The following is a 27,399-nucleotide window of genomic DNA, read 5'->3' as shown; positions in this document are numbered from 1 at the left end:
AGCCTACGAGACCTGTATTTATCATTGGTACTGACTTTACACATAATCTTCCTTTCCAACTTATCTAATCCTCCCCATTAGGAAGCAGAACTCCAGAGTCTGTTCATAAGCCATTTGAAATTACCCACTTGACAAACTATAAAAGACTTTAATACTAATCTAAAGGAAGGAGGACTCTCAGAAAACATAAGGCAGATTCAAAGAGATAAATTCAAGACACTAGTCAATATAGCTGGAGAACTTTACTTTTTATTCTTGCAGTTTTATACTAGGAAGTCAACATTTAATTTAATAATCCATTGTTCACAATTGATTTATAAAAAAATTTAATCCTTAAATTGTACATCAATATCCTATGACTCCAAATTTTATCACTCTCCTTAAATCTGAAGAAAATGATTAAGTTCCACAGACAGCACAGTCCCACTGACATGACATTTAGTCCAAAGTCCTACACTCATGAGAATTAAGAATAGCCAGTATCAAACTGGCCTGAAACCTGATTGTGTTCCTGGCTCAGGATACCTGTAGTAAATCTGTAAATCCACACTAAGACACAAAAATAAACTAGGGTGTGTATGTCATATAAAAACTTTTCACAGTAGAGTAAAAATTAACATTAAAATGTTACCAAAATTTCAACCATATTATGGTGTTTTATCCAATTAGCTTTCAAAATGCCTGATTAACTGTGAATCAAATACAAATAACATCATGTAGGATTCTTTTTTTAAAAGTTTGCCCAGCATTTCAAAATGGTTACGGAATTAATATAACTTTTAAAATGTCAAAGTATGCTATACATATTGCACTTTTCTGCTAGGCTGGGCTAGTATCTTCCATGGCAAGATACTAAAACTATTGAATAAAATACACTTTTAAATCAATAGGTACTTGATTAATTTCCCTGAAATTATCAACATCATTACCAAAATCTTCCAGGATTTTGTAAGATTTGATTCCTTAAATACAGTTTTAAAGTTTTACTTAAGGAGGGAAAAAAACCCTCATATATTTCACTTTTTAATGTCCTTTTTTGGTCCTTCAATGACCAAAGAGAATTTTAAACAAATTATGCTTCATGTTTCGTGGCTTAATAAAAAGCTACAATTTCTATTATCCAAATTAAGAAAAGTCTAATCAAAAGCTATTAATTTTGAAATGTCTATGTAAGTCTGTCTGTAGGTCCCCTTCGAACCTTTCATGCTTTTATAATCAAGAGATTTTAATCAATTATGTGCTAGAATCAAATTAGGTAAGGAAAAACTTATTTTGCAAAAATAAAATCACTTCCCAATATGCTTGACAGAAACAAGCTATTCATTTTCATTTGTGTTCCATTGAAGACATAACTGAAATCTGTCCAATGGTTTATTTCCAACTGGTCCACTATGGAATTCTTCGGAATGTTTTAAGATTGGCTGTAGCTAGAGTTCTGACTTCCATTTGGACCCTGCTCTCCTTCACTGTTCAAGTGGGGAAGAAAGAGATTTTATACCAATTAAAAGACTCATTTTCAACACCCCAATAAGCCAACTAATTTTTAAAGTTAGTTACTCTATGGTACAACTCCACAAAACAAAGGCATTCCTGATCATTAAGACACAGAGATGGAAAATTAAAATACAGAAGACTAACATTCGGTTTTATATTTTTATTCTTATGTAACTTGGTGCCTTCACACAAAACAAGCTTTCTGGAAGTTAGTGTCCATATACACTCAAAAAATTTAAATAAGGGTATGGGATGTTACTGTCATTACAGGTATCACTCAACATAGAGATTAGAGCTTCTTCTGAACAAATTTCCTGTAAAATTAAACCTTACATATAAAATCTCATTCCTACTAAATATGAAAATCAAGAAGTGTTCTTCCCAAAAAATTACTGTCCAAATGCATAATAGAATCACATGTAAATACAGCAAACTTATATAACTTAGAAAGAAAAATGGCAATTTCTTGGAAAATGCTGAATACTTAAAATAAAAATAACTAAAACTGAAAATACCAGTGTGGCAACAGGATTATTGCCTTATCTTGTCCATCATCATCTTGCAGCTTCAGGCCCTGCCACTAGTGGAGAATCACTCAGGGAATTTCTGCAAAAAATGTATCCAAAGGTAGCTGTTTGAATGACTGCCTTAAACAGCTCCTTGTATAAGTACCAATTTTTTCTAAATGGTAACATTAACTTATCAAACCTATAAATCTAACTTAATATTATATAATTATTTTTCTTGATCATTAAAATGGGTAGCATTTCTTTATTTCCCTTCTGACCTTTTTTCCTACTCTAAATGATCTGATATACAGCAAGAGCTGAGAACAACTGAACTAAAAAGATCCTGTAAAAAAAAAAACAAAACAAAGAAAACCCTCTTAGCACAAGTGATTCAGTTACCAAAATCATGTTACTATGTGCCGTGGATCTTCAGGTAGCTCAAAAGCAAAAATTATTTATCTTTACAATAGCAGATCAATCATCTAAGTTTTTGAAAACTGCTACCGAAATTTATAAAACAGGATAAAAGCCAGCACTGTGTGTGTGTGTTGGTGGGGGTGGGGGGAGGTCAGAGAGTCAAAATGACATAGGATACTACAGAATTCTTTATCCCTAAATTTCAAATGTACTAGCCTAATTCTGTTCTGTTTAAATTTATGCACTGTATATAGCCATATGTTGAGGGATACCTGTAAGAGACCTGCCACTGCATTTAGGGAAAGTTAACAGATAATCAGATTAATGTATTTTTTTTAAATGAGGCATTGTCAATCTACCAAATCAGATTTTTTAAAAAGTTAACATAAATCATGAAGTTTTGGAAGCAATTTCATTACAAGAATAAATATAATCTATGAAAAAATATGTATGAAATATATAATTAAATGAAATCAGTAATTAAAGTCTACAAAGTACCTGTTTGGAGGAGGTTTTGGTTTCGGCATCTTACTAAGAATAGTCGCCATCTCTTTTCTCTCATCAAAATTCTTCCACTGCTCATATAGTTTTAAAATAACCCTGATTATTTCCAAAATCTAGAAGTAAATATTTGAAAAGTTCTCAGTGGCAATATCAAGCAACATTTAGTATATAAAGAACACACATCACACACATCCTCAGAAAACAGTGAAAAGATAGTCTCTGTCCTTAAGTATTCAGGTTCTATTAGACAATCTTGATAAACTTGAAAGCAGTATTTTTACTGCACTGCTCTGTAAGCTTCTCCTTCTACTCTCTCATCTTTTAACATGTATACTCTGTTCATCCTTATCGATTTCTGCAGTTGGTTTCCTTCCATCTGGTACTATCCTAAACCGAAACAAATCAGTGATATACTGGGAATAAGGTCTAAATCATGAAGGAGTATGCCACTACAGAGTACACTCCTCTAAAACCAGTTGTTTCAAACAAATTAATGGGAGCTGGTGCCGGAAAAGACATTGTTTGGTTTCTCTGTTAACTACTCTACACACGAGTTAAGGTGCTCAAAAGCTGGCAGCTATACACCTGTCATATCCAGTTTCCAAATCAGCCCTCTTTCTCATCTGAATGGACCTCACACTGGACTGATTCTAATGCGATCAACATTTTAAGCAGAAAAGGTAGAAAAAAGGGCAAAACCTACTTTGTCAGGAGACAGGCTGTTACAAAAGTTTACAGTAGTATTTAGTGGTCTCTAGGTAGTTTTTAAAATAATCCTGGAAATAAGAGGCAGCTTTGCACCTCAGCAAACCAAAAGCTTATCATTCTGTTTAAGCCTAAACCCGAAAGAGAAACATAACCTTAAATAGTCAACATCAACTGTTCTTGCCAAATGTTTCTTAGTATTTTTTACCAAAAATTTTCTTAGCCTTGTAGACATCATAAGACTTTAGATTCATATCATAATAACTTTAAAATGTTAAAGTTTATATTGAACTAAGGGAGTTTTATTTTTATTTTATTTTTTAATATATTTTTAAAATTTTTAAATTATTGTTTGAGAGAAAGAGAATGCAAGCAGGATAAAGGGGAGAAGGAGAGAGAGAATCTTAAGTAGACTCCACACCCAGTACAGAGCCCAACATAGGGCTTGATCTCACAACCCTGAGATCATGACCTGAGCCGAAATCAAGAGTCAGACACTTAGCCGACAGAGCTACCCTGGTGCCCCTCAACTAAGGGAATTTTAAAGAATACCTTCTCCATATCCACAGAAAGCTCAGCAAACCACTGTCTGGCATCTTTCTGCTGTACGACACAGGCTACATGTAGACAAGCTGTAAAGAAAATAAAGAAAAAGACCCATGTTTAACCACAAATGTGGAATGTATGGACTCAAAACTAAAGATAAGGTCTTCATTTAAAATTTTCATGTGCATTTTCCAATATTCTTTTTAAAAATTACATAGATTCATCTAATAGTTACCAATGACCATCCCATCAACTTAACATAATACAGACAAAAATTACTAGACTATATTAAAGTTCTTGACATTTCCTGCTCCTCACTGTATAATAAGGATGGTACAGTTGCTCTGACAGCCTGGGCATGTTAAGAAAAAAATCCAATGAAGAAATCAGAGCAGGGAAGCAATCCCTGAACAGTGGCTTAAAGGAGTGGTCAAAATACACCCAGAAGTCAGTTTCACACACACTCATACACACATGCACACACAGGCCAATAATATGCTGATACATTTCAACAACTGATTATATTTTGATATTTTGATTAAAAGCAGCGTGTTGCCTCTGTTTTCAGTTATTAGTCCATGACCACATCCGGTGAACACTGGGCACCCCAGTACCGAATTTCAGTGTTACAATTAAAAGGACCTTAGAAAAAAGTGTAATGCACTACATACAATATAATTACAGTTGACCTCTAAACAACATGTAGGGGCACCAGCCCCCTCTGCAGTTAAAAAAATCTGCAGGTAACTTCTGACTCCCCCAAAACTTAACTACTAATAACCTACTCTTGACTGAAGACTGATAAACAGTTGATTAACACATATTTTGTGTATGTATTATATCCTGTATATTTATAGTAAAGTAAAGCTAGAGAAAAAATGTTATTAAGACAAGCATAAGGAAAACCTGTGTAAAATAGGTAGACCTGCACAATTCAAATCCATGTTGTTCTAGGATCAAGTATATATACATTACACACAACATAAACTAACAAAACAGTAAAAGAACCCAGAAAAAACAATCTACATCCGAATTTTGCCTAATATAATTCCTACCAGCAGCCTGGCTACCTTAAGCCCACACCAGTTTCTTAAGAGTTATATTCCCTGGTTTAGTTACCCGCATGATTTTGCGAAGGATGACATTCTAGGCAAATAGTGACTCAAATGTGAACTGACATACTGGTTGACCCAAGTCAAATGAAGCTGTAAAGTACGGTGTAGGCCCTGAAGGGATTAAGAGGCCAAAGAACTGAAATTACAGTACAGGTAATTAAAATACAGTGGAAAATGCCATTAACAGGACAAACAGAGAAAACGTACTAAACCCAGAGTGAGGTGATGTAGGAAGTTTGGGGATGGGGAGGGTCACTAAAGAAGTGGTATCTGAGACAAGTCTTTTAAAAAGGTGAGAATGGCAGCAGAGAATGGTACTGTACAGGTTAAAAGAAGTTGTGTCTTTTATCCAGAAATTGGGTGGTAAAAGAATGAGCGAAAATCAAGAGGAAAGGGATGCCTGGGTGGCTCAGTTGGTTAAGCAGCTGCCTTTGGCTCAGGTCATGATCCCAGTGTCCTGGGATCGAGTCCCACATCGGGCTCCTTACTCCACGGGGAGCCTGCTTCTCCCTCTGCCACTCTGTCTGCCTGTGCGCTCTCGCTCTTTCTCTGACAAATAAATAAATAAAATTTAAAAAAATTAAAAAAAAAATCAAGAGGACAGAATCATGGAAATTGATAGGAAAAAGAAAGGGAAAAGAAACTATTAAGTGCTTAATATATGGCAGGCATTACTGATGTTCTTTTATTTTTTTAACCTATTTTTAAAAAAATTTTTTTAAAGATTTTATTTATTTATTTGAGAGAGAGAGAGAGAGATCACAAGTAGGCAGAGAGGCATGCAGAGAGAGAGGGGGAAGCAGGCTCCCTGCTGAGCAGAGAGCCTGATGCGGGGCTTGATTGCAGAACCCTGAGACCATGACCTGAGCCAAAGGCAGAGGCTTAACCCACTGAGCCACCCAGGCGCCCCAATTACTGATGTTCTCTAAGATATCTCATTTAATATTTGCAACAATTCTGTATGGAGTTAGTATCGCCAACATTTTACAATTAAGGCAACAAACTCAGAAAGGTTAAATGCTTTTCCCACAAGTGTAAAGAAAGCTAAGTTTAAACCAAGGACTATCTGACTCCAAAGACAATGTTCTAACCCACTACACTACCTTTCATAAATAAATAAAATGGTAGCTAACTTCTCCCTCCAGCAAGGCAACGACGACAGAGTCTCCCTTACTGAACCTCTGAGGACTTAACTGAGCTCAGGGAATAAAAGAGAGGCCCAGTTATTCTATATAATTTACAAGTAATATGAGCAGGCTTAATTCTGAACTTTTCCTCCTAAACAAAAACATTCTGTTCAAACACTGATCAAAAATTATCTTAAATGACTTAGAAAATAAACAAAAAACAAACACTTACCAAAAGAAGGGGGGTAAAAAGGACAATAACTCTCACTTCTGAAAGTTGCATTTCATAATATTACAAGTTCACATGCAAGGATTAGTCTATTACTTCATGAACCATAAGAATGCAAAGCATAACAGGGTGAAATTTCTTTTGGGATGACCTAAATAAGCTTATAACAATTCTACTAGTAAAGGCATACCATGCTTACATACCTAAAGCTATCATGAAAGGAGGATACAGTAGGCAAAGATCCGTTCTGTAGGTATCATTCACTATCCTCCTATAGAAATGTAAATCATATTATTACTGAAATCAGAACTACCTTGTATGATTATACATTTCCCCCCAGAGCGGGTCAGATTTCCCATCTTTGTACATTATATTATTACTAAAGCATAGATACGAAGGTGAAACCAATCAAGGGAAAAAGATGGATACATGAACATGACAATGAATAAGCATATTTTAATGGATAAAATTACAGCTAAATAGATTTTAAAACTTAAAACCTTACAATAAATTATAATAAGGATTTTCCCAATTTTTCAAAAACTAGAAAATCAGAGGAAACCAGAAATTATCCAATGAATTAATATGTATGTTGAATACCAACAAAAAATACTGTATTTGAAAGATAATCTGTCTTAATTTTTATGTAAACAGTCTGGTTTTTTTTATAAGAATCAAATTTTAATGGATATATTAATGAAATAAGGATCCTTATCAATTTAGGATTTATAAATACAGCTAATTAAAATTCAACAAACAGGTATTTCACTCAATATACAGTATCTTGGGGCACTAGTTTAATTACTTTAAAAATACTAAACTTCATATTCATTTGTCAACCTTCCTAGCTAATAACATGTTACACTATGAATAACTTCTGTTCTAATTACCATGCAAGGGGAAGCAACATGTCTTCTTGGCCCATGTCCTGCACATACTGGAGCAAAGGTCTATAAGGATGATACACTATCAAGCAACAATCCTAGAAACAGTTTAAAAAATGTGTATGTATAAAAACAGATTTATTACAACACAAAAACTTATCATTACCCAACTGATTTGTAATTGTGTATTTCAAAATGTATTTCTCTAACTCATGCTTGCTTCCCTCTTATTCTCTTAAGCAAGCAGGATGGCAGCCCTAAACTCTACTATAATAGTGAAGGCAGTGCTCTCTCTGAAATATACCTTGGTAAATCGGTTGGCAGTCAGTCAGCATCCATTCCCTTAGAGACTCAAAGTGTCACATCTGCAACACACTGAAACCTCTTATTAGCCTATAAATCCGTAATTCCCAAGTGGAGGAGCAGAATTCTGCCAAAGACATAATCTATCTTTAAATAACACCACACACATACACAAATTGTGCAAATAATTTACAGTGGCTTCATATTCTGACTGGTTTGCTTGTATCCTTTTATTATAGTTACCATAGAACAGAAAAATTTTCCCATCCTAAGTGGGATATACAAATTATTTTACAGGCTTCTCAGAGGATATAGGTGATGATGCTACTAGGTACTGTGATTTCACCATCACGTATCATTTGGATGGTTTTAAAATGCACCTCCCTATAAATCATTTCTCAAAAGAATTTCTGACTTCACTAAATTTGAAAATAAGTTTTATTCTATTAATCACAAGAAAGTAATATACTTACCATTAGTTCTAAAAGATAGAATTCACATTCTAATATCTGTTTAAAAAAAATTATAAATGTCATTGTGAAACAAATTAGATGAGTCTACTTAGTCTAACCTAACAATTTATACATTAAAATACCATAAATTTTTACTAATTTTTTAAATCAAGAAAATATACACAGAAATTTATATCAAAATGGGCATGTGCAATAAAAATTACTTTTTTACTATTATACAGTGCATGCAATTATGACTATAAAGAATTTTAATCATTATAGGAAAGTCAGCCTCATATAAGCATTCTTACTTTTTTAATTTAAAAGCTGCTGTGTAAACTTCAGATTTTCTAATACACTTTACATTCAACAAATGCAAAAATGCAATTATCTCCACTTATGTGTTACACTTATTATATTACGAATCAATAAAAGGAAAGAATACTGAAAATGAAACAAAAATATATAATTTATATAAGATGATGAAATCCCTCCAAAGTAGAAAAAGGACATGCCTATTAAAAATGTTAACAGAAAAAAAAAATGTTAACAGAAACTCACCTTCTAAATTAAAGTTTCAAATATGATTTTCACACTGTTCCATTATAGTAGTTCTCAGCCCTAGCTACACACTAGTATCACTTGGGAGCTTTTAGAAAATACCAATCCCCAGGCTTCAAGCCTAAAAATTCTGTTTTAGTTGGTCTGGAGAGGCCCTGGTATCAGCATTATTAAAAAGTTCCCAAAGTGATTTAATGGGCAGCACCCAGGGTTGATAACCAATGCTATTAAGTAGTTTTTTTTTAAAGGTAGGAGCAATTTAGATTTAATTTAGAATTAAAGTTTATATTCTTATAGTATCTGAAAATGCTATTTATAGGAAACTGTAGTTTCCTACAAACTATACAGTTTATTCTAACATAAAATGGATCTAGCTTATATACAGCTTCAACAAGTAGTTTTATTTTATACAATATACTTACATGGTTCATCCTATAAGGAAATTCCTTTGGAAAGGCATATGAAAATCTAGTTTTTACTGCAGAAAACAAAAAATGACTTAAACTAAGAAAAAGAAAAAGTAAATTAAATCAAAATTTCTTTAACATCGTGTATAAGAGCTAAATCATTGTTAGTAAGTGCTCTTAGAGATGCTTAGGGACCCAGATTTGTTTGTTGTCAGTCAAGGAGAAAGAACTAAGTGGCAGGAAGTCCTAGGCCTCCATCTATATTACAATCAGAGAGCTTTAATTATATACTTATTGTATCAAAAAGGGGTTCTGAGGCTTAAAAAATAAAGGGGCAGGTTTCATCTCTAAAATCTTTCCAACTTTAGAATGGTATTGGTTTTATTTCTCAGTAATTTAGCTTAGAAGGAACACAAGTTATTTATGTGTTCTATATATATATGTATAATATATATATTTCCCAATATATATATTTCCATATATTGTAATTGATAATACAACCAAAGAATGTTAATAGTGGTCATCTGAGATTTAAGGATTTTTACTAATCTATACTTTCTAGAATAAATAGGTATTTCTTTATCAAAAGATATATTTTAATAAAAGCATAAATGTAAGTGCAAAGTTCTCTAGGACTTTTTCACACTACACACAAACGCATACACACAGTTACTACTCTTCTTTGTCACTAAGTACAAATGAAAAAGCAGTTAACTATCAATTCTCTCTCTCTTCAAAATGGTGAGTGTACACTTTTAAGTACTACTATTGGAAAAAATTGTATTCAGATTATTATGATGCAATATTTCACTAAATCAAGTGACATTCTAGAGGATCTGTTCTATGATCGCTTCCATTTGTATAAAGCCTAAGACCTCACAGAGATTTAAATTTTTTTCATTTATTCTATGTATTTTTTCTTTTTCTTTTTTTAAAGATTTATTTATTTGACAGATAGAGATTACAAGTAGGCAGGGAAGCAGGCTCCCAGCCAAGCAGAGAGCCGGATGCGGGGCTCGATCCCAGGACCCTGGGATCATGACCTGAGCTGAAGGCAGAGGCTTTAACCTGCTGAGCCACCCAGGTGCCCCTGTATTTTATTTTCAAAAGGTTTTATTTTGTAAACTGAGGAACCTAACAACTAATTTAGATAGGTAACATCTGCCAAGATTGAAATCTAAACCATTTTAAGTTGACAGAGGAAATTTATACTTAAGCTTTCCTTTTCTTTCTCCTTTATTTGAAGACATACCTAATATTAAGGTTTCTGAGTTTTACAAATCCTGGTGATACAAACAAGATGTAGTGTACAAATTAAATAGGTACTTACATAATAGTAACTAATTAACAAGGTACATCTCTGTACATAAAACAAATCTGCATCCCTAACGCTGAAACTATGACGCTTAACTTTCTGATATTTACCTGATACTGTTAACCTCTCTCCTACTCCATGATAAAATTGCCCTGCATATTGATTTTCTATCTTCTAATCCTTTTCTAACTTGGGAGGAAAGTACACCCCTCCTCTCTACTGCTACCTCTATCACTTGTGTATTTGTTTTTCATCTGCTCCACTAACAGTTCATAATTTTTTTTGCACCCTTAACCATTCCTCCTCCAATAAATCTGTCCCATCACTTACTAAAATGCTCAAATTTCTCTCAAAAACAAAAACACATAAAACCTCCACCAAATTATATTCTTCTGCTTTTTAAAAGTAGACCATTTTTTAGACCATTTTTAAATTTATAGAATAACTGAAAAGATAATGTAGGGAGTTCCTATATACTCCCTGTTAGGGGTGAAATGTGTCCCCCCAAATTCGTATGTTGAAATCACAACCCCTGTGTGATGGTATTTAGAGCCACCTCCAAATTCAGGGAATTAATCAGGTTTAGGTGGTCATGAGGGTGGGGTCCCCATGACAGGATTAGTGTTCTTATAAGAGGAAGAGCAACCTCTCTCTGCCGTGTGAGATCACAATGAGAAAGCCGCCATCTGCTTGCCAGGAAACGGCCAATCATGGAGCTGATCAAGGAAGACACTTTTGTTTGATCTTAGACTTCCCAGTTTCCAGAACTGTGGGAAATAAATGTGTATTGTTTAAGCCACCCAGTCTATGGTATTTTGTTAGAGCAGCTGGAATACACTAAAACAACCCCCCACCACTCAGTTTCCCCTTATTATTTACCTCTGATATTAGTATGGTAAATTATTAACTAAAGTCCACAGTTTATTCAGACCTCCTTAGTTTTTCCTAATGTCCTTTCTCTGTTCCAGGCTCTCATCCAGAAGACCACTTTGCATTTACTTGTCACGTCTGCTTTAGATTCCATTTGGCTGTGACAGTTTTCCAGACTTTCCATGTTTGATGACTTTGGCAGTTTTAAGAGTACTATATTCCCCCACCCCCAAGTATTATTTTGTTGCTTGATGCTCCACTGGAATTTGTCTGATGTTTACTTAACGTTTAGACTGGGGTTGTGGGATCTTGGAAGGAAGGATTGACAGAAGTAAAGCACCGTTTCATCATATCGCATGAAAGGTACAGACTACTAGTGATTTATCACTGTTGAAAATAACCTCAACCACCTAGCTGAGATAGTGTTTGTTGGGTTAGTCTACTGTAAAATTATTTCCCCCATCTCTTTTCATAATATACACATTAGAAGAAGTCACTATGCACAATGAATACTTAAGTAGAAATTTTTGCTTCCCTATTTGACGATGTAGTTAGGTATGTAAAGTATATGAAATTCTTCTGTATTAGAAATTTGTCTCTTCTTCCCCCATTTACTCAATAATTTAGTTGTATCAGTATGGACGCATGGATTTTTTTTTTAATACTTTGGATTATAATCCAATACTACTTTTTGTTGTTGTTGTACAAATTCTTCTAGCTTTGGCCACTGAAAGCTTTCAGTTGGGTTGTATGTCCCCTTTGTAATCCTATTAAGCTAGGTGTTTTTGTTTTTTGGCCTTTTTTTTTTTTTTTTTTTAAAGCACTTCCTTACTTATTGGCACTATGCTCCAGGTCTATCTTGTGTATTTCCTGTCCCAGTCTCCAAGGAGACCTAGTTCTTTTATTGGAGAATGGCATTAGACACAAAGATCTGAGCACAAGGAGAACTCATTGCTACTGAGATGTTAAGGTAACCATGAGCTCATACTGATGCCTCTAACTCTAACTGATCAGTACATGGATCTTTCTGGTCTCCTCTCCTTATTTGTGTATTCCCATTCCAGTAGTGAGAAACCTAGTTCCCAACATCTGCCATCCATTTACCACAGATGTATATATTTACTGGAATTGTTCAATTCCAGATACAAGTATAGCAGTATCAGAATTAACTTGTGTCCACATTAAGTATCAAATCTATCAACTAGAATATAGCGCTCGTATGCAGTTCCTTTTGCCTTTAGTCTTACAGACTGTACTTCTTCCCAAAGTTACTTAGGTCAGCACCTCCCCCTCACCCCCTTCACTGAAGCTATTTTATATATTTGTAATACAGTTAGATTCTCCTTTTCTCTGCACCTACTCACTTCTCAGTTCTTTGCAATCTGGCTTCAACACCTATCCCATAATGTTTAATGATGGCAACATTCTCAAAGATCACAAACCCAAAAGTCTGTCTCCCCCCCCTGCCCCGTTGCTACTCATCTATCTTCTAAGCAGCACAAGACACTATGTACCTCTATCTCTTAAAATTTACCAAGTTCCAAATTTCTATCATTGGCCTCACATTTCTAAGATGTTCTACTGATAGATTTACACACTGAATGTCCAAGATTAAATTTAACTCTTTTCAGAACCCACTTATTCTCCTCTTCTGGTACCACCTTCACCTTCCCAATGCCCAGGCAAAATACATCAAAAACCATTTCTGACTTGGCTTAAAACCTTGCTTTGTAAAAGTTCTGCTGACTCTATTATGCAAATCTAGCTTGCTTGTTGTTCTCCTTGCTGGGGGCCCAAACATCATTTTAACCCTTCACTAGTACTTACCTGGGCCACTTCAATAACTTCAAAATAATATTTTCCTACTTTAAACTTGTTAGTTTTTATTTCTCATAGCACCCTGTGGTGAGAGCACTGACTACAATTTGCAGTTTTATATGTATTTCAGAGGGATTTTTTAGGGTGCTTTTAAAATTGTGGTAAAATAGACATTATATAAACTTTATCATCTTTAGCCATTTTTAAGTATGCAGTTCAGTAGTATTAAGTACATTCACAATTGTGCAACCATCACCACAATCCATCTCCTGAACTTTCATCTTGCAAAACTGAAACTCTATACTCATTCAACAATTCCCCATGTTCCCCTCCCTCCAGCCCCTAATAGCCTCTCTTCTACTTTCTATCTCTATTAATTTTATTATTTATAGTACTAAATGGAATCATGCAGTATGTATCTTTTTTGACTGGCCTATTTCACTTACCCTAATGTACTCAAAGTTCATCCATGTTTTTTTGTTTTTTTTTTTTAAGATTTCATTTCTAAGTAATCTCTACATCTAACGTGGGGATCAAACTTACAACCTTGAGATTGAGAGTCATATGCTCTCCTTCTGCACCAGCCAGGTGCCCCAAGGTTCATCCATGTTGTAGCATGTGAAAAACTTTAAAATCTGTCTACCTCAACTCACATTCTTTTCTAATTCATCTTACATTATTTTGCCAGATTTACCTTCCTAACCCACCATTCTGGCATTATCCTTATGTTGAGAAAAAAGCCTTCAAACATACTACCACCATCAACAGAACAAATGGCAGATTCTTCATTGAATGCCCTCTTTTACCTGGCCTTAGCCAGGTAGGACTATTCCTGCCTCTTTCCTTACTGACTATTCACTGAATGGAACTCCTTAGTTTTCTTTACTTTTGACCAAACTGTTCAATGTTCCTAGACTATCTTTCCCCTAGGTTCAAAAGTCTTTCTTTACCAAATCCCAGTTAAGCCTTTCTGGATTCATCTAACAAATAACCTTTTATCACTCAAAACATTCACTGCATTCTCTAATTCTCTATGCCACTTATTTTTTTTTATATTAGTATTTATATATGCATGTCTTATGTTCTTGTTCTTAAATTCCTTGTATTTATCTTTGTAACCATCACTGCACTTGATATGGTGTTTCTAGTGAGGATAATCCTGTTATTGATGATAATGAGTAGGCACTTAAGTTTACTGAGTATTATGGACAGAACTGTGCTCTCTGCCCCTGCCCCTGCCAAATTTCAGTGTTGAAGACCTAACCCCCAATGTGATTGATTTGGAGATAGATAATTAAGAGGTACTTATGGTTAAATGTGGTCATAAGGGTGAGGCACAAATTCTATAGGACTGGTGTCCTTAAGAGAGGAGGAAACACTAAGGGCATACAACCACAAAGAAAGGGCCATGTGAGGACATAGAGAAAAGGTGGCCACGTGAAAACCAGGAAGAAAGGCCTCAGGAGAAACTAAATTTGTGGACACCTTGATCTTGGACTTCAGCTTTCAGATTGTGAGAAAATAATTTTGTTGTTTAAACCACTTAGTCTCTATCACTTTGTATGGCAGACCTACCAAACTAAGACACTGAGCAAGATGCTGTTCTAAGAGCTTTACTGATATTAACTCATTTGATCCTCACAACAACGATTTGACGTAAATGTTACTAATCCTCACCTTGCAGGTGAGAAAACTGAGACACAGATATTGTATTTTGTTCAATTTGCCACACAGAAAGCAAGAGAGCTGAAATTTGAAACCTAGGCTGTGTGGGCCTATATAATACACTGTAACATTTATGAAATTCAACAAAAATATTCTACTGTAACAATTTCCTATTCATTTGAGAACCAAACACTGTTATGTATATACCTTTACATCTTTGCATGAAAAATAAACCTTAGTAATAAGTATTTTACTTTTTTTTTTTTTAAGAGAGAGAGCACACACACGTGTGAGCAGGGGGAGGGGCAGGAGGAGAGAAAAAGAAAATCTCAAGCAGGCCAGCACACTCAGCACAGAGCCCAGTGTGTGCCTTGATCTCAGGACCCAGAGATCATGACCTGAGCTAAAATCAAGAGGTGGATGCTTAAACAACTGAACCACCCAGGTGCTCCTGTATTTTACATTTTTAAAAATACACACCTTCTAAAAAATTTGGAAAACAAAAAACGACATAGGAATAAGATAAGACACCTAGAATCCACTACTCACAGATGAGCACTGTTAACATTCTGGTGGATTACCTTCCAGTTGTTTCTGAATGTCTAATAATTCAATTTTCCAGAGAGCAATTCAATACTTACCAATGAGATATATCTGCTATATTAAATTCTATGGCAAAACTGATTACTACTCTGCTATCCTTAGAAGAGTAAAATATGGCATGGAAAAGACTAAATTAGATTATTACACTCTTCTCAGAAAAGGGAAAGACCCCAAAATATGAAAATTAGAGTGGTTCACAAACCTAAAAACACAAAAAAAACCTTCTGTGCAAGATCACATAAAAAAAATCTGCATTATCTTTCATCTTTTGTTAGGTGCTGCCTTTTTGCTTAACCTATGAAGATGGAGCATAGCATCATGTTAATACCTTGTATACAATATTTTACAATCACTAGTCTACGGTGTTATTTCCTTTAATGTTATGACTCCAAGGCAGCCAAACCCTATCTTTTTGTAAAAAGAACTAAAGCCAAAAGGTAAAGCAATTTGCTCAAGGTTATACAGCTGCTGCTTAGACAGAATTGGGGCTGACTACTATAATCAGCATTTTTCCCCCCCTGCACTCTGTTTTTCAATATGGAGGCAAAATACATAATTCCCATCAAATACATACACTACAATTACTAAAGAAACAGTTTATTTTACCCACAAGAATGACACAATGGCTAGGCATTATGAGGCAAAAAAATACAACAGAACTGGGAAATAAGTTTTTTCTTTACCCTTATTATTTAAAAGTAAGAGCCACTGAACTGATGTTTTTGGACAATAGTTACTATCCACTTTTAGAATTAAAAAGCAATGTCCTGGACATAACACTACAAGTCGTTTTTTAAATTTTTGTATCTTTAACTTTATTTTTAGCCAAATACATTAGTCATAAATGTGACCCCAGGAAATTTAATAAACACAACCAAATCTTTCACAGTTCTCATAAACTAAAAAACATTAAGGTCCTATGGAGCTTTTTAAAAGAATTACATCCTTAAAGCAGAATATACTTTTTGCACTTACATACAGAAGTAGCAGCAGAAATCAATCTTGTATTTGAGACTACTCCAAATTCCTAGAGAAATAAAAGTGGATGAGATCAGGTACATGGTAACCCAATGAGCCTGAGGGTATCTGGGTTTATGCAAAGCAAAGCATTTCCTATATATCCCCTATGTTTACAGTGTATTTTTCATCTTCTACCTACTTGAGGCATGAAGTACTTAAGTCTCTAAAATGTATTACTTTTCTTTAAAATTGCTGCAGTAAGACAAATGTTTAAATAATTTTGTCATTTAACATCACTGAGATACCAAATTAGAAACCAAGCCCTAAAGCAGCAATGCAGTTTTCTCCACTCCAATTAGTTTCCAAAAAGATTTCTTAGAGTCTACACTTAACTGTAAGAAAAAGATATTAAGTATGCTTCCTATTCAACTGACCCTAGATTAATGAATAGGTACTTAAGCTCTTTAGTAATAAAACAGCTAAATCTCTAAAGATAAACTTCAGTATCACCAAAGTAATTTAAAAGACCACTGAAAGTATTATTCTATTTGGAAGAAGACAAGAATAATAGAATGATACAATGTAAGACCTTCCTTTATTTTTTAAAGTAGGCTCCATGCATGCCCAGTGTGGAGCCCAACATGGCGCTTGAACTCATGACTCTGAGAGCAAGACCTGAGCTGATATCAAGAGTCAGACACTTAACTGAGCCACCCAGATGCCCCAAAGACTTTTTTTTTTTTTGAAGTAATTTCAGCCTTACCATAAAGCAAGCTCTTTTTTTTTTTTTTTTTTTGAGAGAGAGAGAGAGAATGAGAGTGCAAGTGCAGTTGGGGGTGGGAGGTGGGGCAGACAATAAGGGACAGAATCTTCTTTTTTTTTTTTTTAAAGATTTATTTATTTATTTATTTGACAGACAGAGTTCACAAGTAGGCAGAGAGGCAGGCAGAGAGAGAGAGGAGGAAGCAGGCTCCCCGCCAAGCAGAGAGCCCGATGTGGGGCTCGATCCCAGAACCCTGGGATCATGACCTGAGCCGAAGGCAGCGGCTTAACCCACTGAACCACCCAGGCGCCCTTAAGGGACTGAATCTTAAGCAGACTGTGTGATGAGCAGGAAGCCTAATGTGGGGCTCCATCCCAAGACTTGGAGATCACGACCTGAGCTGAAATCAATAGTCAGATGCTTAACCAACTGAGCCACCCAGGTGCCCCAAGACTCTTAACATCAATTCCCACTTCCTCTTTGAACTTAGTATGCCACCACTGTAAAAATAAGTAAAATTTAGGAGGTGATCCACCTTACATATACTGTCTCATTTGATTTGATTAACCTCATAAGATTACTAAAGTCCTCACTTCATTTTAAAACAGAAAAATCAAAAATTGTTTCCTTAGTCAACAAAAGAAACTAAACTGAACCTAGTCTATATAAATACCTTCAATCTACATCCTTATTTTGTGGGGTGGGGTGGTTATGTATGTGTGCATATATACTTATATTTATATTCAAACCTTAAACCAAAGTAACTGATACTAAAAAGTAAATGCCTCAGATGTCTTAAAAGTCATTTCTATATAATACCAACACAACTAGACAAAACACAGAAACATTTGATCATAGTTAAAGATTAAAAACATAATGCTATAACCAAATATGAAGGGATACAGCTTTTTTCCAGGAATAATTTTTTTTTTAAGTGTTTCCTATAAACAATGCGGGGCTTGAACTCATGACCCCGAGATCAACAGTCATATGTTCTAACAACTGAGCTAGCCAGGCACCCCAATCCAGGAATTCTTCTTCTTTTTTTTTTTTTTTAAAGATTGCATTTTTTTATTTATTTTTTAATATTTTATTTATTTATTTGACAGAGAGAGAGGTCACAAGTAGGCAGAGAGGCAGGCAGAGAGAGAGAAGAGGAAGCAGGCTCCCTGCTGAGCAGAGAGCCCGATGTGGGGCTCGATCCCAGGACCCTGGGATAATGACCTGAGCCGAAGGCAGAGGCTTGAACCCACTGAGCCACCCAGGCGCCCCCAGGAATTATTCTTTATCCAAAATTCTTAGAATGAAAACTTTCACTCAGTAAATCATACAACAAAAGGTATTTAACAAACAAAACAAATTAAACTCCCCACGTTAATCTTCAAGAATAAAAATTTATAAAATTTTGTCTAGATTTTCCATATTGGTTGCACTTCAGATACATCAAATTACATGGTAACATTTGGAAATACCACCCCATTACATGGGCTTTTTATAAACACTTCCTTTTCCCACTATTAAGAACTCAGTAACAGGGGCGCCTGGGTGGCTCAGGGGGTTAAGCCGCTGCCTTCGGCTCAGGTCATGATCTCAGGGTCCTGGGATCGAGTCCCGCATCGGGCTCTCTGCTCAGCAGGGAGCCTGCTTCCCTCTCTCTCTCTCTGCCTGCCTCTCCATCTACTTGTGATCTCTCTCTGTCAAATAAATAAATAAAAATCTTTAAAAAAAAAAAAAAAAGAACTCAGTAACAACAACAGAGCAGGTTCTGTTTAAGCCACCACTTATAATTAGAAAACCATAAGCCTCTAGAAAGTCGATCTTAATATTATTTCTAATAGGGTCAACTCTCATTACTTTAGGTAATAATTAGGAAACATGTCTTCAATAATCCTAAATAATGACTAAAAACTAATTCAAAATTGAGCACCAAAAGGAACATAAACCTACTACATTTAAATTACATTTAGGGGTGCTTAGGTGGCTCAGTGGGTTAAAGCCTCTGCCTTCGGCTTGGGTCATGATCCCAGGGTCCTGGAATCAGGCCCCATGTCGGGCTGTCTGCTCAGCAGGGAGCCTGCTTTCCCCTCTCTCTCTGCCTGCCTCTCTGCCTACCTGTGATCTCTGCCTGTCAAATAAATAAGTAAAATCTTTAGAAAAAAAAATAAAATAAATTACATTTAATTTTCAAGAATACAATTATGATTCTAAAGACATCTAAGAAACATAATACAAACATAGGAGGAGGTACTATAATTCAGGTTATAGCAGAGAAGCTGTGGCACTTATGGAATACTACTTAGTGCCAAACAGTAAATGTCTTTTTTTTTTTTTTTTTTTTAATATTTTATTTATTTGTCAGAGAGAAGGAGAGAGAGAGCGAGCACACAGGCAGGCAGAGAGGCAGGCAGAGGTGGAGAGAGAAGCAGGCTCCCTGCCGAGCAAGGAGGCCATGTGGGACTCGATCCCAGGACCCTGGGATCATGACATGGGATAAGACAGTAAATGTCTTAGAGGACCTAGAACAACGCAGTTAAAAGCATGGAATTAGTAGCCAGGCTCCCAGGCTCTGCGACTTACCAGCTTTATGATCTTAGGCAAGTTTCTCAATCTCTATATACCTCAGTTTCCTTCTTTATGAAATGGAAGATATTACTACCATACACCCCATTGTTTTTTACGAGGATTATAAATCCCATTATGAGTCAATTATAGTTGTAAAAGGACTTAGAATAGCACTTGGTATACAGTAAATGCTACGTAAACATTAAACGAATATATAAAGACCTGTATATCTTTGATTTTGCGTGAATTTCAGTATTTTGCATAAATCACCATCTGTCGTTATTTTTATACAGGTAATGTGAAAATCAGGACAGATTAACCAATGTACACTGACTATACTTCAATGAAGAACAGAAAACTATTTCATACCTCTACTTTGGATGCCAAAAACACACATGTAGGAGCCATTAATACAGGATCTATACTTTTCAGAGAATACCTAAAATATGATAAAACAAAATTAAACATCACTCATTTAGAAAACACTGTAAAGAAAAAAAAAACAAGATAACTCTAGTGCCAAACTCATGATTCATTTATACAAGGCTCATCGACGTTATGTAAGAGTTTCAAATAGGTGTAACATAATCCCAAAATAAAAGTCCTACCTGGCATAGAATCTCTTGAAATAGACCGTAGCAGTGGCAATAACTTGTTGTCTTAATTTAAGATGTTCACCTAATGCCTGAATAACTAAAAGAAAAATAATAAAATTTTAAGTGTTCTGGTATCTCTATAATTTTGACATTGAACAATAACTTTCATGTGGTTAAATAATGACTGTATTAATTTTTAACAAAAAGAAAAACCTACATATGCTATAAAACTCTATTTGGATCACACTGGGCTGGCACTAGGATTTGCAAATCTGTTAAAAAATATATAGGTATGCATAAACAATAAAAAATAGAAAGTGTCCCATAGCAAACACTATTCTTATATTAAGAAGGTTGAATGGTATTTCCCTCTACCTTAAGTATTTTCAATGTTTTTATATTATCTTTAGAATGTAAAAAAGAAAATCTTAGAGAGTTATCAAACTCACTACAATTTCTACTTTATAAAATTTATTTAAAAGTCCATAGTAAATTCTCTAAACAACAGAGAGGTAGGTTTGCAGAAGAGTGAACTGACAGTTAGAAAGATCATGTAACAAAGCTACCATGTCCCTCTCCCTCCAAAGCAAACTTGTAAGAATGACCAATATAGGATATAAACCCAAAGAATCCACTTATCCTCAAAATACTTGCTTTAGCCAATCTTAAATTGGGTTTAACAACACATTATAGAGGCTTAGGGAGATTAATGAACACCTTCAAACTGTCTTGAGTGTCTCTGCAATGTAAGATTCACAAAAGACTTTATTTAGATTACTTAGATAAATGAATTTAAGTTATAAAAAGAACATGAATAAAAAATACTAAGTAGGGACTAAAACAGCTCATCACAAATTACTGTACAAAGATTTAATTCAGAGGTCACCAACTATACCATTACAGTTAATTTTTTTTAAGTTTACCATTTGTAAAAAATATCTGTAATTTCCAATACTCTTCTTCTGAGAGAAACTTTAAGTCCTTCTGGCGTTCCTTCAACAGATCTTGTTTATCCAAAATCCATTGTAAACTAGAAGAATGAAGACGTTAAGATATGTTACAGAAAATCAACTAATGAAGTCACACACACAAAAAAAATTCTAAGACTGAACAATTTATGAACATTGTGAAAAATACAAAGTACAAGAAGTAACCTTAGAAGATAGTATTTTTCACATTTCTTGAAACTCTGAGAATTATCTCAGTAATGAATGTAACTATGCTCTGAAAAAAATGTCACTCTAATTTTCTTTTTTGTTCTCTCACTACCTTATATTGTTATTTCATTGGTTTTAAGGCTCTGGTATCAAGAAAATCTTACAATCACTGATGTCTTAAGCTTTTAACTGGCAACATATTTATTTTTTCCTAGTGACACATAAAATCATTAGATGTATGTGTATACACACACACACACACACACACACACACACACACATATAATTATTTGGCATCAAATGATGGTGCCTTAGATTTAAAGTATCTTTTCTCAGGGTGTCTGGGTGGCTCATGGGTTAAAGCCTCTGCATTTGGCTGAGGTCATAGTCCTGGGGTCCTGGGATCGATCATCCAGCTCTCTGGTCGGCAGTAAGCCTGCTTTCCCCCACTCCCCATCTCTGTCTGCCTCTCTGCCTGCTTGTGATCTCTGTCAAATAAATAAAATCTTAAAATGAAGTACCTTTTCTCAGTTGTTCATGACTAGCTACAGTATTTAATTTCCCTACTTCACAAATTCCAATCATGTTAAAAGCTTCTTTAGAAGTTATTACACTAATAGTCTCCTCCACCTGCCTAGTAAAGTCTACTATTTTTAACCAGAGATATGAAATTGAAATGACTATTCTGTAACTATTCTGCAACTTCCTTTTGTCACTGAGTATGTTCTGGAAGTCTTTCTATGTCAACAAATTTGTTATTCAGCATACCTGTAAACTGCTGCACAGTATTATGGACAGACTGTTACTTATTTAGTTAATTCCTATTAATAGGCATGCAGCTTTTAATTTTTCACTATTAAAAATAATGCTTTAATGAACAGCTTTGTAATTCACCATTGCATATTTGGTTAATAATATATTTAAAATAATTTCCCAGAAATAGAACTGATCAGTAGGCTCTGCTGGTAACTCTGTTTTACACTGTCAGTTTGTATTCCATGTATCATACCAATTTCTATTCCTGTTAACAGTACATGAGAGTGTTTTAAGATATTTAACCCCCATGGGTTACTACTGCCAATCTTTTAAATACTTTACAAGTTAAAGGCAAAGTAGTATCTTACTGTCTAAGGGAGTCTTGGTTAAACATTTTCCATGCCTTATTGGCCAAATATCGTTCTTTTGTACACTACAATTCTAATGACAATTTTTCTAATGGAATGGTCTTTTTCACAATTTAGAGTCTTCCCATGTAATCTGCATATTTTTAAAGCATTTTTTTTGAAGATTTTTATTTATTTATTTGACAGAGAGAGAGATCACAAGTAGGCAGAGAGGCAGGTGGAAGAGAGAGGGGGAAGCAGGCTCCCTGCTGAGCAGAGCCAGATGCAGGGCTTGATCCCAGGACCCTGAGATCATGACCTGAGCTGAAGGCAGAGGCTTAACCCACTGAGCCACCCAGGTGCCCCTATCATCTGCATATCATGGATAATAAATCATTTGTCAAATAAACTGCAAACATTTCTTAAGTTTGGCATGATATCTTAACATTTAATTATTTGTAACACAGAAATATTTATCACTTCTAAAACTAACCCATATTTCACTCTGATTTTATGCTGGTCACAAATGGGAAGGCCTTCCCTAACACAAAATGATTTTTTTAAAAAATCACCTATATTTTCTAATACACTTAAGGCTTTTTTCTTTCAATTTTTCTTATTCCTATGCCATCCTATTTTAAAATGTAAGATTAAATTATTAAAATCTGGTATGGAAAATATTCCCCTTGCCACTTGCTGTTCTTTAAAAAAAACTTCTCGATATTCTATTACAATTATTCCAAGGCTTGAACTTTAGAAGTATTATGTCAAGTTCTAACTGCATTAAATTTAGAGATCAATAGAGAAATGATATCTTTAAAATGCTAGAATTCAAACTCCTCTTATTACGATCTTTATGTTCTACTACAGAATTCAAAAATTTCTTCCAATAGGTCCTGCACATTTCTTTAGTTTATTCTTGTGTATTTCATATTTTCCATTTCTACTCATTTAAAAGAAAGCTTTCCATTTTTATATTTTGTAACTGGTCACTTTATTAAGCCTTTGTTTATAATAATTTTTCAATTAGCTGAATTTTCAAGTTAATTTTATCTCTACAGGCTGACAATTTTATCATTTTTAATACCTCATTCTATTAATTGTACTGAGTAGCAATTCAGAACAATGTTAAACAGGCACCCTAATTTTCCTGTTTCACCATTAAATATCTCTTATTCATGTTTTGATGTTCTTACCATGTTAAGAAAGCAACATACTTCTTTTAGTCAAGAATAGATTAATAGACCTCTTTTTTTAAAATATTTTATTTATTTGACAGAAAGAAATCACAACTATGCAGAGAGGCAGGCAGAGAGAGAGGAGGAAGCAGGCTCCCTTCGGAGCAGAAAGCCCGATGTGGGGCTCGATCCCAGAACCCTGGGATCATGACCTGAGCCGAAGGCAGAGGCTTTAACCCACTGAGCCACCCAGGCGCCCCAATAGGCTTCTTTTGATGCCTTCATTGTTCATTAATAGATTTCCTAATACTGACTGTATTTTTACAATAAAATGACTATCATTTTTTATATTTCTAATGTAATGTTAGACTCTACTTGTTAATAATTTACATTTGCATCAATATTCAAAACTGAGACTTTTTTTTTTTTTTTTTTTTTTAAAACTGAGACTGTTTTTAGTGCTACCTTTATTATATTTTTATCAGTGTTCTTGTAGCTTCAAAGAAAGAACTGGAAAGCTTTCTTTCTGTGTGAACTGGAATAATTTCAGTAGATCCTCTTGAAAATGCGAAAACATTTACCCATGACATAATGTAGGCCAGAGCATTTTTTAAGGGGTAGAACCTTAATTTGCTTTGGCTTTTTAAGATTTTATTATTATTATTATTTTTAATTTATTTGAGAGAGAGAGAGAGAGATCACAAGTAGGCAGAGAGGCAGGCAGAGAGAGAGGGGGAAGCAGGTTCCCCAGTGAACAGAAAGCCCGATGTGGGGCCTCATCCCAGGACCCTGAGACCGTGACCTGAGCTGAAGGCAGAGGCTTAAACCACTGAGCCACTTAGGCACCCCTGCTTTGGCTTTCAAATCTACTAGACTGGAGATGACCCAAAGGTACGTCCGGCTTTACTTACTTTCTCATTCCTCATTTTTTATCTTTGTATCATCCCTCTTTTCTTTGTTCAACTTTGATTCAACAGTTCAGTCTACTGTTTTGATTTTCCCTTCCAAAGAATCAGCACTTATAATTTGACTATTTTTCCTTTTAATATGTTAATATCAGTGTTACCTTTTTAAGTCTTTTTTTCCCCCTTGGATTTATTTCACCGTTTCCTTTTCAGTATTCTTAAATAGACTATTTTGACTTATTTTTATTCTCTCAGTTATTCTGAACGTTAGTTTATAACTGGCTTTGGCTACATCCCATAGGTATGGATATATATTGATCTCATCAGGTTATTTCCTTGATATTATGTAACTGTATTTTCAGTTTCCTCTTTGATACAATAAAATACCCAGAACTGATTTTGTACTTTTTTATTTCTGTTATCTCTTCAGTAATTCAGTCAACCCCTAGTATTTAGTGCCCTTCCACTTTTACTGTAGTAAGGTCGAAGAATGTGTTGTGCTCTACTTCAACTTTCTAGAAAATACTGTGATTCACTATGCTCTGGCATTATCATTAATTCCATCCTCACAGTCATTTAAGGTTTTTAAAACAATAAATTTCGCAAATGTTCAAGTTTTTCCTCACAGCATATAGCATGGAGGTTAAACCAAGAATACTTATAAATAGGAACTCTACTAAGAAAAAACTGTCATGCCCATTTCAGAAATGTTAAAATGTGCATCTTCAAGCCATGATATACAACATAGTTCACGTCAATTTTCCTCTTTTACCAAAATCACCTAGAACAATGATTTTTGTAATCTTTTTGTTGGTATGTTTTTCCAGAATTGACTGCCTTGTCTTTCTCACTTGTAACTTTTTGCAGATCAGGCACTTCATGATCCTCAAGAGATCTCAGCCCCTTTCTCCAGGACTATTTGAACTGTAAGGCAAGGACGCTTTCAAAAAAGCACACTTAACAGTATAACAATTTTATGTTTAAAAAGTGAAAAAAACAAGTATTATAGATCCTGCTCCCCCTCTGATAAATGGTCTCATTATGCCAAAAATAAATGGAAGCATAATGAGACCATTTATCAAAAGGCAGGTAGGTTCTTTTTTTTTTTTAAGTTGAAAAATGGTTGTAACTTCTGATAACTAACACCTAGCTACCTGTCAAATCTTTCACCTTCTTTCAAAGTTTACCAAAATACTACCCCTTCTCCACTAAATTTTCTATATTTTAATTTTGCCCAAGCAAGTATTACACTCAACAAAACAGTGCCAAATAAAAATATGACCAGAAGTAGGGCTTCTATAGAATTTCATCTCCACAGAATCATTTACAGCAAGGGGCAAACCAGCTTTTCTGAAAATAGGTTTCCAGCCCCACTGTTTTCTTCTCTTACAAAGGACTAAAAACAGAATGAATAGGAATCCATCATCTTCACAGAATCAAAGTTTAACTTACAGTTACTAATGCTCTCTTGGCATTCAGACATATTTACACTACAATATAACAGTATCAGGTTCTGTTCATCTTTCAACCGTACAGCGGAAAGCCTGGTCAAAGTTCAGTTAGTCGCATCACCCACCTTTCGGCCTAAACAAATGTATTTATGGGATATATGTATTTACATATTTTTAATATTGCTCTATTTCTTCCATGGTCACTAACAAAAACAAAAACTCATGAAATAGGTTCAAGAAATTGGCGAAGTCACAGGAAAATACATGCCTAAAATATAAGGCACAGACTAATGAAATGGATAATTTGAGAGCACCTGCCCTACACCTAACCAATAATACAACTCCATCTAGGCATAAGGTAATGGCAAGAAGCGGGTAGAGAGCAGACACAAGACTGACTCTGGACTCTCTCTTCGGAATAAAATTAAATCCACTCAAGAGAGAAGGTCAATGACAAAAGACTACAAGGCCGGCAACGGGAGAGAGCCCAGGCAAATGCGAACCCCAACTGTCCCGAGGAGCCGGCCTCACAGTCTGGAACTGTGCCACACTTCTATACCTGGGCCCATCCCACCCCATCCCACCTCAGCCCACGCCACCCCGCTTCCAGGCCTAGATTATCCAAGGATTGGAAGTTAAACTCCTTCCCTCGCCGGAGACCGAACCTCCTTAGCCCCTGACCTTCCCCGCTCACAGATAGTCCCCCCCACCCCCGAAATGCTGCCAGGGGGCGGGGAGAGGGGAGTCGCCAGAGAAAAGTGCATCCCGCTTCCGGCCACGGCCGCCTCCCGGGAGACCCCGCGGCGCTTGGGACAGGGGCCGGAATCCCGGCCAAAGCGAGTCGCAGGCCCCGTCCTCACCGACTCCCAAGAGCAAGCCCCGGGCGACGAGGCGGAAGATCACTTACTAATGGGAGCTCTGCCAAAAGTTCCCTGCCATGGAACACAGCTTGCCCTGATAAAAAAGCACCAGCCGGCGGAGCGGCCCGCGGAGCGACCATAGACCCAGCCCGCCCGGTAACCGCGCTCCTGGATCTGATCTGCTCGGCTCCGCTCCGCGGCGGCTACGGTGAGAGGAAGAGGATGGCACTCTATTCTCCTTGACGCCGGCCGGCAACACTCTACAGTGTAATCCCGTTCCTATGGATAAAAGTTCCGGCCCGCCCCGCAGTAGCAGAGGAAGCCAGCCGGCGGGGAGCAG

The 27,399-nt window shown here is 35.6% G+C and overlaps 1 protein-coding gene across 2 annotated transcripts; it reads right to left on the bottom strand.

Annotated features, from left to right (window-relative positions):
- Window positions 1–231: 231 nt before the first annotated feature.
- Window positions 232–27,372, bottom strand: CCNC (cyclin C). Of its 2 annotated transcripts, XM_046005385.1 has the most exons (13): window positions 27,107–27,372; window positions 21,329–21,435; window positions 20,418–20,502; window positions 20,179–20,248; window positions 16,500–16,551; window positions 9,269–9,324; window positions 8,307–8,342; window positions 7,537–7,628; window positions 6,850–6,917; window positions 4,182–4,261; window positions 2,919–3,037; window positions 2,010–2,100; window positions 232–1,466 (listed from the first exon to the last, which is right to left on the bottom strand). In XM_046005385.1, the coding sequence occupies exons 1-12, from the start codon at window positions 27,136–27,138 to the stop codon at window positions 2,049–2,051; spliced, it is 849 nt and encodes a 282-aa protein (XP_045861341.1). In that variant the 5' UTR covers window positions 27,139–27,372; the 3' UTR covers window positions 232–1,466; window positions 2,010–2,048. The 2 variants fall into 2 exon arrangements, with proteins under 2 accessions (XP_045861341.1, XP_045861340.1); XM_046005384.1 differs by lacking the exon at window positions 2,010–2,100 and having other exon boundaries at window positions 27,107–27,365.
- Between the last annotated feature and the right edge of the window lie 27 nt (window positions 27,373–27,399).

Source organism: Meles meles, chromosome 5, assembly GCF_922984935.1.
Source record: "Meles meles chromosome 5, mMelMel3.1 paternal haplotype, whole genome shotgun sequence".
Classification (NCBI taxonomy): Eukaryota; Metazoa; Chordata; class Mammalia; order Carnivora; family Mustelidae; genus Meles; species Meles meles.
The sequence above is the reverse complement of the archived record's forward strand: the minus strand, read 5'-3'. Positions and strand labels throughout refer to the sequence as shown.